This window comes from Melanerpes formicivorus, unplaced genomic scaffold (genome assembly GCF_026170545.1).
Source record: "Melanerpes formicivorus ecotype bairdi unplaced genomic scaffold, bMelFor1.0.p_v2 SCAF_3, whole genome shotgun sequence".
In the NCBI taxonomy this organism is placed as follows: Eukaryota; Metazoa; Chordata; class Aves; order Piciformes; family Picidae; genus Melanerpes; species Melanerpes formicivorus.
In genome coordinates, this window is record NW_027142355.1 from 5,026,358 (window position 1) to 5,040,647 (window position 14,290).

Sequence of the window (14,290 nt, forward strand, 5' to 3'; positions counted from 1 at the left end):
CTGCTTTTCCCAGCATTTTCTCCAATATAGGAGAGAATACTAAAAGGACATTCTAAACTCAAAAAAATCAAATACTTTTTGCCTATTTTTGACAAACTTCTAAGGTTGTTCTTGTCTCCTCTTGCTAATGGCTTTCCCTTGGCAACAGTAAGTGCTGTGGAGTACACAGGTAACGTTCAGTTGGAGATCACATTTGATTGTTAACGTTTTCCCACCTCCACTCCAAAGCAAAACTTTCAGCTTTGCAAAAAGAGAAGAGTCCTTTTAGCATCTTTTAGCATCTAGAGAAAATAACAGAAGTGGTGGGGAAAGAACTCAGTAATCAAGATAAAACCCTGCCACCTGCATTACCACCTAGAAGCATTGCACTTTGAGACTGGGTATTATTTAGGGTGAATAATGACCAAGAGAATCTCAGCTTGATTTCAACAGTTATTTCTGCATAATGTATTCAGAAGATAAATTCCCTAATGAAAGGTACTGCACCCACTTTAAACCAACACCATTTCATCTGTAATTACTGCCTGAGGAACACTGTTCTAACTGCCATTTATCACTTTCAGTGCCTTTTGAATTCCTGCTGCAAGCGTGGCATCCCATAGGGTTTGCTTATCTCCTAAAGAACACGATGTTTCTAGTTGGGCATGACCCTAAAAGAGGAGAATAAAACCTATCATCCCCTAGAAATGTATTACAGTGTCCTCCATGGGCTTTAGCACAGAGGAGGGTTCATTTCCCCATAGTTATTTCCAACAGAGGGCATTATATTTTCCCTTCTGAAGTTTGCAGAAGGTCTCCAGTTCATTAGTGCTTCCTCTGCTCCTCTCTTTCTTTTCTCAAGAGCCGAGTACCCATTATCCATCACATTTCTTGCAAAGCTTGGAAAATAATATAGATGATCTGGCTCTTAGAGTTAGACTTCAGTCAAAAAATCCCACACTTCATTTCCCCAGTTCAAGAGAGACAGAGACCTGCTGGAGAGAATCCAACAGAGAGCCAGAAGGATGATTAGGGGACTTGAGCATCTCCCCTATGAAGAGAGACTGAGAGCCCTGGGGCTGTTTATTCTGGCTGAGGGGTGGGTGTCAAGTGGAGGGGGGCAAGCTCTTTTTGGAGGTGTCCAGTAGAACAAAGAACAAAAGGTACAAACTGGAACACAGAAGGTTTCACCTCACTATGAGGAGGAACTTCTTCACTGTGAGGGTGACAGAGCACTGACAGGCTGCCCAGAGAGGCAGTGGAGTCTCCTTCTCTGGAGACTTTCCAGACCCATCTGGATGCATTCCTGTGCAATCTGCCCTAGATTCTGTGGTCCTGCTCTGGCAGGGGAGTTGGAGTCAAAGATCTCTGGAGGTCCCTTCCAACCTCTAATGTTCTGTGATTCTGAGAATCTATTCTTTCATTAGATAACAATTAGGAAATAAATGTACTTAAGAACATTAATTTGCAGTTGGTTAAGTAGAGCATTAGGGAAACTGTTAGCAGTGTGTCCTTATCCAGTGTCCATTTCAGACAAGAGAAACCTAGACTTGATTGAGGTGAGGTAATGACTGCAACAATATTTTCATATATTTTACTTTACTATGTCTGCTGAAGTACAGTTTAATAGTTTATAAGGAAGTAAAAGAAAAGAAAACCCTATAACTGGTACTGGTAAGAGGCTCTTTTCCCTCACTTTGTTCATCAAAAGTAGTAAATACAACTTTCAGGCTTGCTTTCAGCAGGTTCCCATTTCTCTGGGTATTTTGGATATGACTTGTTACAACCTTGCACTAAGATCTTAGGAAAATAGAAGCATAAGATGTTTTTCCTGTCACTTGCTAATTCCCAAGCAGCAATTACATCATCCTTGTCTTACTGACAGCTGTACAAGTCTTCACTTCTAGGGCTGTGCTGAAAATATGCTCATTCTCAATGGTGGATAGAAACTGCATCTTTTAAACAGAAGGTATGTAAAATAAAGTTCTCCTGGAAAAAAACATCTTGTTATTTAATTTGGTCTCGGGTATCTGGCAACTTAAACAGTAGCTGTTGTTCAAATTCCATACACAGCAGAGAATAGCAGCCTAGGTGCAGCTCCATCATATCCCTGGGACAGCCCTACCCCAGAGATACAGCCCTGATGTAATGTGTGCTGACTGCACACTCCCTTAGAGATGGCTTATCTCATCCCACTCTTGCTGTCTGTAGCCTTGCTCTGAGGACCATTTGTAGGTGCAGAGCATGTTGGAGATACCAACCTCACTGACTACCACAATGTCAGAGTTTGAAGGGGGATCTTTAGCCCAGATCCTGACTGCAAAGACTGGAAGTAAAATAAATTACCATTGGATGTAAAAGGAAAATAATGGTAAGGTCTACAGAATCCATTGGCTTGCTAATGGGATATAGAGCAGAGGCAGAAACAATTCTTGATCTTCTTTTCTTCTTCTGTTGCTTCTACTTGCAACTTTCCTCTTTCTCTCCTGTGGTCTTGCCAGGGGATCTCTGTTTTGACTACTGTATGAGGTAACAGGAAGGAGGGAAGGAGGGGGGGAGGAGGTGATTTGTCCCCTGGATCTGTCCAGGGAGGGTCTGAGGAGTTTCTGTGTTGTTTATAAATTGTAAATATCTCTATATTGTACATCTATTGTATATTTGGTACATATTCATTGCATTTCATACTTCCAGATTGTAGTTTGCTTGTAAAGAGAGCTTCACTTGCTTCCATCCCAAGCTGAGCTGGTCTGGCAATTTATTTTGGGGGTAGTTTTCTCCAAATTAGTTGGAGGGGGAGGAGGGAGGACGTGTAATTTCAACCCACCATGCACAGGTACAAGACCATCACTTCAATTGCTGGTGTGCACACAAATGCAGAGCACTCTCAGCTTTGAGCATGGAAACAATTATACCTGAGCCCTTCCAATGTAGCAGCCATCATCCTAGCATCTTGACCTGCCGACAGCACAGTGACCTGTGGTGAGTTCCCCTGTTAGGTGTTGTTAGTAACAGTGCAGGCAAACACTCACATTGTGCGAGATTAAGCAGCTAGCAGGAATTGTAGTCAGATTTATTTTTCCTCTTGCTTGAATAGTCTGTATTTATCTCCAGGCAACAGAGCAGAAGTACAGAGAGCTTGTGCTGTCATCTGACTGTTTAACTCTTCAGACTTTGTCTTGGAGAGGAATGCAATGTGCAATGAAACTTTTCTTCTTAAAGCTAGAGCAAATTCTGATACCCTCAGTCACGCCCCAGCTTTCGGAACACGCACATCACATTTTTGCCTTCAGTGAACAAACAGCCCTTACCTTTTTTTCCCCAACAAAACAAGTGTTGGGTTTATGCATCTACAAGCCTGCCAAACCCACAGGCAGATTTTCATGCCCATACCTGACAGCCCACCGACATCCATCTTCTTCAAGTTCTTTGCCTCCAGAATGACGACGGTCAGTTTGCCAGCGGTCGGCACGTAACGGAGGGAGAAGCAGATATCACCCAGCTTTTCTTGCTGTGAAAGCAAACAAGACAAAGTGTTACATTTCAATCAATTTTTTTGTACCTCTCAGAAATGCGGTTCTGAAAGCCCCCACAGAAAATTATGAGGATTACAAATTGCTACTGTTAAGCCAAACATTCAAAAAAGTTGTAGGAGATGTCTTAGAATCATAGGTTTGGGTTGGAAGGGACCTCCAAAAGTCACCTAGTCCAACCCCCTTGCAATGACCACGGATGTCCTCCACTAGACCAGGTTGCTCAGAGCCTCGTAGAGCCTGACCTTGAACATCTCCAGGGATGGGGCCTCAACTACCTCCCTGAGCAACCTGTTCCAGTGTTCCACCACCCTCATGGTAAAGAATTTCTTCCTAATGTCCGGTCTGATTTCAAACCATTGCCCCTGTCACTGTCACAGTGCCTCTCCATCCTTCTTGCAGGCTCCCTTCAGGTACTGGAAGGCTGCTATTAGGTCTCCCCAGAGCTTGTCTCCTCCAGGCTGAATGACCTCAGCTCCCTTGAGCCTGCCAACTCTTCCACAAGTTTCCCAGCTTAAATCCTTGATAATCTCAAATTCATTCCAACAGATGGGAGTTCACAGCAACCACCCTATATGGAGCCAAATTACAAGATACACGCTGGCTGCAAAGTAAGTTAGCCTGCTCAGCATTTCCCCCCCTGACAATCAGGGTCCCACAAAACCTGTTTGCCCTTTAAGACAAGTCATGACTGAGCATTCTTCCAGGTTATGTTGCGGTGGAACTCAATTAAAGCACATCACAGAACCACAGAAACATTCAGGTTGGAAAAGACCCTGAGGATCACCAAGTCCATGCATATACAACTACTGGACTGTTTTCTGAGGAAGAGGAACACGTGTCTTTCCCCCTATACTTTTCTCACAAAAGTATAAAACACATTGTCATAGTCTGAAGGTGGAACTTTAGCCTTGTTCCTAACTTCAAAATAAGAGTAGGGATTTTCCACAGACTTTGAGTAAAATAGGGAAATAAATTACCATTGGACATGGAATAATAACAACTGATAGGTCTACATCATTCCATTGGTTGGCTGAATACCTTATACTTGGTTGCACAGAGAGCTCTTTCCTCTTTGTTGTTCTTCTGTTGCTTCTGCTTGCAGCTTTTCTCTCTCTCTCTCTGTGGCCTTGCCAGCATAATCCCTGTTTTGACTACTGTGTGTGAGGTACTGGCAAGGCAAGGGAGGGAGGGGAGAAGGTTGCTAATGGTCCCCATGGACTGCCCAGGAGGGCACTTCTGATCACAGAAACATTCAGGCTGGAAGAGACCCTCAGGATCACCAAGTCTAACCCAGAACCCTACTCTACAAGGGTCACCCCTAGACCGCAGCCCCAAGCACCACATCCAAACCACCTTTAAATGCATCCAGGCTTGGGGACTCAACCACCTCCCTGGGCAGCACATTCCAATCCTTAACCACTTTTGCCCTGAAAAGATGCTTCCTAATGTCCAGTCTAAACCTACCCAGTCAGAGCTTGAGGCTGTTCCCTCTTTTTTCTATCACTAATTACCTGTGGGAAGAGACCAGCAGCAGCCTCTACAACCTCCTTTCAGGTAGTTGTAGACAGCAATGAGGTCTCCCTTCAGCCTCCTCTTTTTCAAACTAAACAGCCCCAGTTCCTTCAGTCACTGATTGTTGAGTTGTAAATATATGTGAACAAATTTTGTACATATTCATTGCATTTTCTACTCTTAGATTTTATCTTACCTTTGGTAAATATAACTTCCATTTTGATTCTGAGTTTGAGTTTTTTGGGGGGAATTTACTCTGGGGGTAATTTCCAATTAGCTGGGGTGTGTGTGTGCAATTTCAACCCAACCCACACACATACACACATATAAAGCACAAAATATTCAGTATAAAAAAGGGCTTGTCACCTCTCTAACAGGCAAGACCTATCCCTTCCCCCAACAAATAGCAAACCCCAAGCCCCCAAACGAACAAAAGAGCCAATATAGACCAGGAAAGCACACAGTGTATCTCTTCTCACATCAGGGTGGCTGGAAGGATTTGGTTCTGCCTTTAGCTTTGCAGCCTAATCATCTGGGGCCCTACCAAACCAAACTTTTGCTGCTCATTGCCTAGTATCTTCCTAACAGTCCTGGCAAAGTGGGAAAGGCTTAATTGCATTCAGAATGATGGGTACTTTGTTTTAAAAGCAGAGAGAAGAGATTTGAGCTTGCAGACAGGGTAAAAAGAGGAGAATGCTGCTTAGAAATGATCACTGACTTGTATGATCCAAGCTTCTTTCCTCCTTCCTTTCAGGTACAGCAATATCTCTAGGTGGGTAACAAGGTTGCTTTTGAGGCCAGAACAATCGAGTTACACTGAACAGCTCAATAAAGCATTGCAGACAGCAAAGTTTCTCTTTCAAAGAGGATAGTTCTTATGGTGTATGTCTGTTTCCACAACTTCTGGCAGCAGGCTATAAAGTACAGTTTTATGAAGATGAATCTCTTTGGGTCTGGTGTTTTGTTAGAATAAATTGGAAGGCTGGTTGTTGTAAAGTTTTGTGGGTGTACCCAAGCTTTTTGCGAAGCCATTAGGTAATTTTTTTGCAGGAGTTATGCACCCTTTCCCTCTAGCCAAAATGAAAAGGAAAAAAAAAAGAGAGAACATGGTAATTTACCAGGTTCAAAGATCCAAAGGGAAAGAAAGTCAGAACATGACCTAAAACGCTGGGGGAACCCTACTGAGAGCAAGAGGCTCAGATATTGCTACAGTTTGAAGGGGGAACTTTAGCCTGGTTCCCAACTACAAAGACTGAAAGTAATGTAAGATTACCATTGGATACAAAAGGAAAATAATGCTAAGGTAATTCATTGGCTTGGTAGTGGGATATAGAGCAGAGGCATAAACAGTTCTTTCTTGCCTTCTTCTGTCACTTCTGCTTGCAACTTCTCTCTCTCCTGTGGCCTTGCCAGGGGATCTCTGTTTTGGCTACGGTGTGAGGTAATGGAATGGAAGGAGGGAGTGGGGAAGGAGGTGAACGGTCCCCTGGATCCATCCAGGAAGGTCTGAGGACTTTTTCTGTGCTGTTTATGAGTTGTAAGTATTTATATATTGTACACCTATTGTATATTTGGTACATATTCATTGGATTGCATATTTCTAGATTGTAGTTTGCTTGTAAATAGAGCTTCACTCTCTGGGCAGCCTGTTCCAGTGCTCTGTCACCCTTACAGTAAAGAGGTTTCCCCTGGTGTTGAGGTGGAACCTCCAGTGCTGCAGCTTACATCCATTGCTCCTTGTCCTATCACAGAGAGCAAGTGAGCAGAGCCTGTCCCCTCCCTCCTGACCCCCAGCCCTCAGATATTTATAAACATTTATTAAATCTCCTCTCAGTCTTCTCTTTTGCAGACTAAACAGCCCCAGTTCCCTCAGCTTCTCCTCATCCAGTCCCCTTTTTCTCTAGGTTTGGATGTCCATTGTAAGGACACATTCTAGGTACTCAGTTATAGTTCTTCCTTCATCAAAGAGTGTGTGGGCCTGTCATGGAACACCTTCTTGGGGCTGTGGGATTCTTTGCTGTTCCCAGCAATGGACTGGAGTGATACATATTTAAAAAAGAAATAAATCTTGTAGTGCTTGTGGCTTGTAATTTTAAAAACCTTAAACCCAGCAACAATAATACAATGCAACATAACACCTTGAGTACTGTGTCCTGTTCTGGGCCCCTCAGTTTAGGAAGGATGTTGACTTGCTGGAAGGTGTCCAGAGAAGGGCAACAAAGTTGGTGAGGGGTTTGGAACACAGGAGAGGCTGAGGGAGCTGGGGTTGCTTAGCCTGGAGAGGAGGAGACTCAGGGGTGACCTTCTTGCTCTCTACAATTACCTTAAGGGAGGTTGTAGACAGGTGGATGCTGGTCTCTTCTCCCAGGCAGCCAGCACCAGAACAAGAGGACACAGTCTCAGGCTGCACCAGGGGAGGTTTAGGCTGGAGGTTAGGAAGAAGTTCTACACAGAGAGTGATTGCCCATTGGAATGGGCTGCCCGGGGAGGTGGTGGAGTCACCATCATTGGAGGTGTTCAGGCAGAGACTTGATAGGGTGCTTGGTGCCATGGATTAGTTGATTAGGTGGGTTGGATTAGTTGATAGCTTGGACTTGATGATCTTGAAGGTCTCTTCCAACCTGGTCTGGTCTATTCTATTCTATTCTATTCTATTCTATTCTATTCTATTCTATTCTATTCTATTTATTTCTATTCTATTCTACTCTACTCTACTCTACTCTACTCTACTCTACTCTATTCTATACTCTGAACTGATTGTTACAAGTTGGGAATGAGACCCAGAGTCTATAATAGGTAATTCCCCGCCCAGCGATCACCAGAGGTCAGGAAACAGTTCTGTATAGTTAGGAAGTGCTCAAGAGCAAACAAACCAAAACAGCTCTGGGTGCCAACACCTTCATCAGTGACATGAACAGTGGCATAGAGACTCCCTCAGCACGTTGACCAATGACACCAGGCTGTGTGGTGCAGCTGGAGGGAAGGGATGCATCCATATGGACCTGGACAAGCTGGGCCGAAGCCAACCTCATGAGGCTCAACAAGACCAAGTGCAAGGTTCTGCATCTGGGTTAGGGCAATCCCAGGCATTGATATAGGCTGGGCAGGGACTGGCTTGAGAGCAGCCATGAAGACAAGGACTTAGGGGTGCTGGTGGATGAGAAGCTCAGCATGACTCACCAGTGTGCACTTGCGGCCCAGGAAGCTAACCACAGCCTGGGCTACAGCAAGAGAAGTGTGGCAAGAAGGGCGAGGGAGGCGATTCTCCCCTCTGCTCCACTCTGGTGAGACTCCACCTGGAGCACTGTCTCCAGTTCTGGAGCCCCTGTCTGCATATACTGTCATAAATCCCAGCATAGCTTTAGCCCATGGATGTCAGCTGTATAATCTGCACAGCTCTAACTGAGCCTGCAATGGCATGGTGACAGCAAAACACGCTCCTGCTCCCCTGACATTCCAGTTTGGAAGCCCATATTGGCTAGGCTAATGGTGAAGCTGCTGTGTCACTTGCAGCTTGTTCAGAATGGCAGAAATCAATTGCTTATTGATTGGTGTTAGCATGGTCACAGCTCACACAGCCGCCTGGTGCTCTCCATGGTTGCTGTTCTATTACATGGTAGACTTGGTTTAAATTAGCCTGGTTGATTCACGAAGCTCTGAATGAGACTGAAACAAGGGTATATTCAAAATCTCATTTTTGTGCTCCATCTTAGTGACCTTTGTACCACCCAACATTCAAGGGCTTTGCTGTCACTTCCAGATTCACTAGGTAGAGCTCTGGTTGTAGCAGCACAGAATCTGTATTCCATTGTACTCATCAGAAACCTGTGTCATTGACACATTATCTCAACATATCTATTTTGAAAGGCACTTTTAAATCAATATCTTGTTCTAATTGTTCCTCTGGGTGGATTTATGTGTGTGTGTGTTTGCCTGTTTAGGGTTTTTTAAAACCAGGGGGGTTTCTTGTTGTTTGGAGGTGGGGTTTTTGTATACTGCATCCAGTTCTGGAGCCCCTATCACAGGAAGGATCTGGAGGTGCTGGAGCATGTCCAGAGAAGGACCACGAGGATGAGCAGAGGGCTGGAGCTGCTCTGCTATGAGGACAGACAGGGAGTTGGGGCTGTCTGGAGAAGGATCCCAGGAGACCTTATTGTAGCCTTCCAGTACCTGAAGGGGGCTACAAGAAAGGTGGGGAGAGACTTTTTAGGGTGTCAGGGAGTGATAGGACTGGGGGGAATGTTGCAAAACTAGTAGTGGGTAGATTCAGATTGGATGTTAGGAAGAAGTTCTTCAGCATGAGGGTGGTGAGACACTGGAACAGGTTGCCCAGGAAGGTGGTGCCTGGAGGTTTTTAAGGCCAGGCTGGATGTGGCTCTGAGCAACCTGCTGTAGTGTGAGGTGTCCCTGCCCATGGCATGGGGGTTGGAATTGGCTGATCCTTGAGGATCCTTCCAACCCTGACAATTCTATGATTCTATAATTCTATAATTCTATAATTCTATAATTCTATTTGTGTTAAGACTAGAGTATGTTTGGTAAGCACAACATGATGTTAAGGCTGTTGTTTCTGATCTGAGTGCTTGAGCAGAGGCTGGAGGAGGTACTTTATGGTTATTGCTACAGAGACCATCACCTCTCACAAGCTTTTCTCCATCTGTAATCATGGTATGCTTCTGTGCAAATACTGCAGCAATCTACACAGAAGAGCAATTTTATGAGAGCATTTAGTGCATTTTTAGCCTCTTTTAATGTAATTTTAGCTGCAGGAAGCAGGGAAAAGCAGACAGCATCATGTAAATAGTCAATTTTCCATAGATCACTACAAAGCCATGGGGAATGGGAACAGATAATGGGTTAATTCCACTGAATAACTTGAGGAAAAAGCATAGGTACCTCTCCAAATGCCTACAGAATCATGTTTAGTACTTTATTGTTGTTATTAAAATCTCCATTAACTGCATTCAGTATTATGTGTACTTCACAGGCTCACAGGATATTACGGGTTGGAAGGGACCTCCAGAGACCACCGAGTCAAACCCCCCTGCCAGAGCAGGATCATAGAATCTAGTGCAGGTCACACGGGAATGGTCTGGAAAGTGTCCAGAGAAGGAGTCTCCACAATTCCTCTGTGGAGCCAGTTCCAGTGTTCTGTGATCCTCACAGAGGAAAGGTGGTTGCAGCCAGGAAGGGGCTGGTCTCTTCTCTCAAGCAACCAGCACCAGAACAAGAGAACACAGTCTCAAGCTGCACCAGGGGAAGGTTAGGCTGGAGGTGAGGAAAAAGTTCTTCCCTGAGAGAGTAATTTGTCATTGGAATGGTCTGCCCAAGTAGATGGTGGAGTCCCCATCCCTGGAGGTGTTCAAGAGGGGATTGGATGTGGCACTTGGTGCCATGGTCTAGTCATGAGGTCTGTGGTGACAGGTTGGACTCGATGATCTTTGAGGTCTCTTCCAACCTTGGTGATACCATGATACTGTGATGTTAAGGTGGAACCTTCTGTGCTGTAGTTCTATCCATTGCCCCTTTCCTATCAGAGGGTGCAAGTGACCAGAGCCTGTCCCTTCCCTCTTGATTCCCAGCCCTCAGATATTTATAAACACTTAGTAAATCCCCTCTCAGTCTTCTCCTCTCTGGACTAAACAGCCCCAGGGCTCTCAACCTCTCCTCACCAAGCAGTGCTCCAGTCCCTTCAGCATACTTGTAGCCTTCTGTTGGACTCACTCAAGCACATCCCTGTTCCTCTTGAACTGGGGAGCCCAGAGCTGCATGCAATATTCCAGGTGAGGTCTCACCAGGGCATTTTATCTTTGCATGACTACCACAAGTTTTCTATTTCTGAGCTTAAAACCCCCAAAATGCCCCAACAACAACCCAACAATATTTTAGCAATATTTGCCAGGAAAAGCACTGCAAGTGGCAATGCTGCAATGAAGCAAAAAAAATAATAAAGCAATCACTAGAGGTGTGGTTTGCAGGAGATAATTACAAACCCCTGCAGGGCTAGGTGGTAGAGATGAGTGCTTCTGGTCTGGTGATTATCTTGTGGAGGTGCCTTATTGTTATTATGGATTTCTTTCAGTCCTATGTATAAATAATTTATGTTAGCAAATTACTTTGATCTCTGATGGAAACTGCAAGTTAGTGTTAGAAACTTCCAGCTGGGAGGTTCACAGACATTAACCTAGTCCTGTATAATGTCTAAACAGCAATCAAAAGACTCTCTTCATCCAAGCAACTTCATAACTCCATTACATTTAAAGAGGATGCAATGGAGCGGAACATAAATGACATAGTGCTGGTAATACTTCTTCAGCTTAGAAAAAGCCATTTGAAGTCCTACTGAGAACCTGGACTTTTCAGACACAACTCTAAGAGGCTCCTGCCTGTCTTGCGTTTCTTCTTGCATTTGTCAGTAGACATTTTTGCCTTGACAAGTGCAGTCTCCTAATGAGCTACAGAGAAAAATGCTATTTATGCAGGTTGCAGGATCACAGGATCACAGAATTATTGAGGCTGGAATAGACCTCTGAGATCATCAAGTCCAGCCTATGACCTAACACCACCACATCAGCTAAACCCTGCCACCAAGTGCCACAGCCAAGCTTTTCTTAAAGACCTCCAGTGATGGTGACTCCACCACCTCCCTGGGCAGTCTATCCCAGTGCCTAATCAGCCTTTCTGTGAGGAAGTGCTTCCTAATATCCAACCTAAACCTCCCCTGGCACAGCTTCAGGCCATGCCCTCTTGTCCTGGCACAAGTTGCCAGGGAGAAGAGCCGGACTCCCACCTGACTACAACTTCTTTTGAGGTAGTTATAGAGGGTGATAAGGTTCCCTCTAAGTCTCCTCTTCTCCAGGCTGAACACCCCTGGCTCCCTCAGCTTCTGCTCATCAGCCTTTCCCTCCAGCCCCCTCCCCTGTCTGGTTGCTCTCCTCTACTCCAGCACCTCTAGATCTTTCATGAAGTGAAGAGCCCAGAGCTGCACACAGTGCTCAAGGTGAGGCCTCACCAGTGCTGAGTACAGGGCAGGACTACAGCTCTGCTCCTGGTGGCCACAGTATTCCTGATCCAGGCCAGGATGCCATTGGCCTTCTGTGCCCCCTGGGATCACTACTGACTCCTGTTCAGCTGCTGTCATCCAGCACTGTCAGGTTCCTTTAAAGCCAGGCTGCTCTCCACTCATCCCCCAGTCTGTAGCATTACTCTAATTCGTGCTGCAGATTCCCTTCCAGCAATCTCTATCTTCTTAATATAAACATTCTCCACATTTTTGGGCAAGGTATTACAAGAGAATCTGTGCTTGCATCTCCCCTGGTAAAACACCACCAGAATAGTGAGACACAGTCCCATATGCTTGTTTTTTTTTTTGTTTCCAATTAGCTTTAAGACTCCCAAACAGTCAGTAGATGAAAGATATAAACACATGAGGTGGCTGCCCAACTCCAATGCCTCCTTTTGATTGTGGGTATTTAGGTAAGCCTGAGAGAAACACAACAGGGTGTGTGTTAGGGGCAAAGACCCAAAGCACAATCTTCCACAAATCAATATTTACAAGGGAAGTTCCTGTTTACTGTAGAGTTTTCACACCAACCACAATGTTGTAAAACTCTGTGGAGAAGATAGTGACAGCATACAAGTGGGTTATACACTGAATTAGTCTTCCCAACTAAACTGCAATGAGAATAGAATAGAATAGAATAGAATAGAATAGAATAGAATAGAATAGAATAGAATAGAATAGAATAGAATTAACCAGGTTGGAAAAGACCTTCAAGATCATCAAGTCCAACCTATCATCCAACACCATCTAATCAACTAAACCATAGCACCAAGTGCCTCATCCAGGCTCTTCTTAAACACTTCCAATGATGGTGACTCCACCACCACCCTGGGCAGCACATTCCAATGGGCAATCACTCTTTCTGTGAACAATTTCTTCCTAACATCCAGCCTAAACATTCCCTGGCACAGCTTGAGACTGTGTCCTCTTGTTCTGGTGCTGGTTGCTTAGGACAAGAGACCAAACCCCTCCTGGCTACAACCTCCCTTCAGGGAGTCAGAGACAGCAAGAAGGTCTCCCCTGAGCCTCTTCTTCTCCAGGCTAAGCAACCCCAGCTCCCTCAGCCTCTCCTCACAGGGCTGTGCTCCAAACCCCTCCCCAGCTTTATTGCCCTTCTCTGGACAAGTTTCAGCAACTCAACATCTTTCCTAAACTGAATAGCCCAGAACTTAATACAAGACTCAAGGTGTGGCCTAACCAGTGCCGAGTACAGGGGCAGAATGACTTCCCTGCTCCTGCTGGCAAATGACAGAATCTCTAACCTCAATCTATGTGTCCCTAGGCTTCAGACAGTTTTGAGGACATTGGATTCTGTCTACACATGGAGATTGTACATTCAAGGAATACATTTTTCTTGGCATGTGAGCCATGAATGCACTAAGCTGCAAAGGTGTAACAGAAACACATGGATGAAGAAGTGGATAAGAAATGGATGAAGAAATGAATGAAGAAATGAAGAAGAAATGGATGAAGAAATGGGTAAGAAATGGATGAAGAAATGGATAATAAATGAATGAAGAAATGTATAAGAAATGGATGAAGAATGGATAAGAAATGGATGAAGAAATGAAGAAATGGTGAAGAAATGGATGGATAAATGTATGGCATGGACTGGCCTCAACTTCAATCAAGCCACCATATCAAGTGGGTAGAATTAGCAACTCACATACATAGTGAGGATCTACAACTGGGGAAGAATTACTCCTCCACATCCCCTAGGACAAATACTGGGAAAAAGAAATACTGATTTGTCAGGCTCCATTTTTTATTTCTTATTTAAATATGAAACTTTATTGCCACAACATCTGTCTCCAACATTACCAGCTTCAGAAGCATTTATTTTGGATGAACATGTGGTTACAGACACAAACTAGGAGATTTCAAACTCACAATAGGTATAGTCAGGAAAGGAAGACAACCTTCTTGTCTTACACTTGCAGCTCAGGAGCCAGGTGACCCCACAGCACAAAGATGATGCTGGCACATGTAGGCAGAGGAGTGGAAAGAGAGGAAGCTCTTAAAACTCAGTTTGCATCAATAGACTAGAAATAGATGGTGCAGCAGAGAAAGATAAAGAACTAGAAAGAGGGGAAAAAAACACTGGAGCTAATTTGTCAGCCCATTACTTGTAGCACTTACTGAAACTGCCCCATGATAGTTGGGATAGCTGTGACTGGGTAGGTTTAGATTGGACATTAGGAAA

General features: G+C 44.5%; 1 protein-coding gene across 2 annotated transcripts in view; it reads right to left on the reverse strand.

The window, feature by feature from the left end:
* LOC137455036 (synaptotagmin-1) overlaps nt 1–14,290 on the reverse strand; it is a 535,786-nt gene that overhangs the window by 76,058 nt on the left and 445,438 nt on the right. For both annotated transcript variants that reach the window (XM_068165552.1, XM_068165544.1), the window contains exon 9: nt 3,370–3,487. In XM_068165552.1, the coding sequence (XP_068021653.1) occupies nt 3,370–3,487 (118 nt within the window). The remainder of the gene's footprint in view (nt 1–3,369; nt 3,488–14,290) is intronic.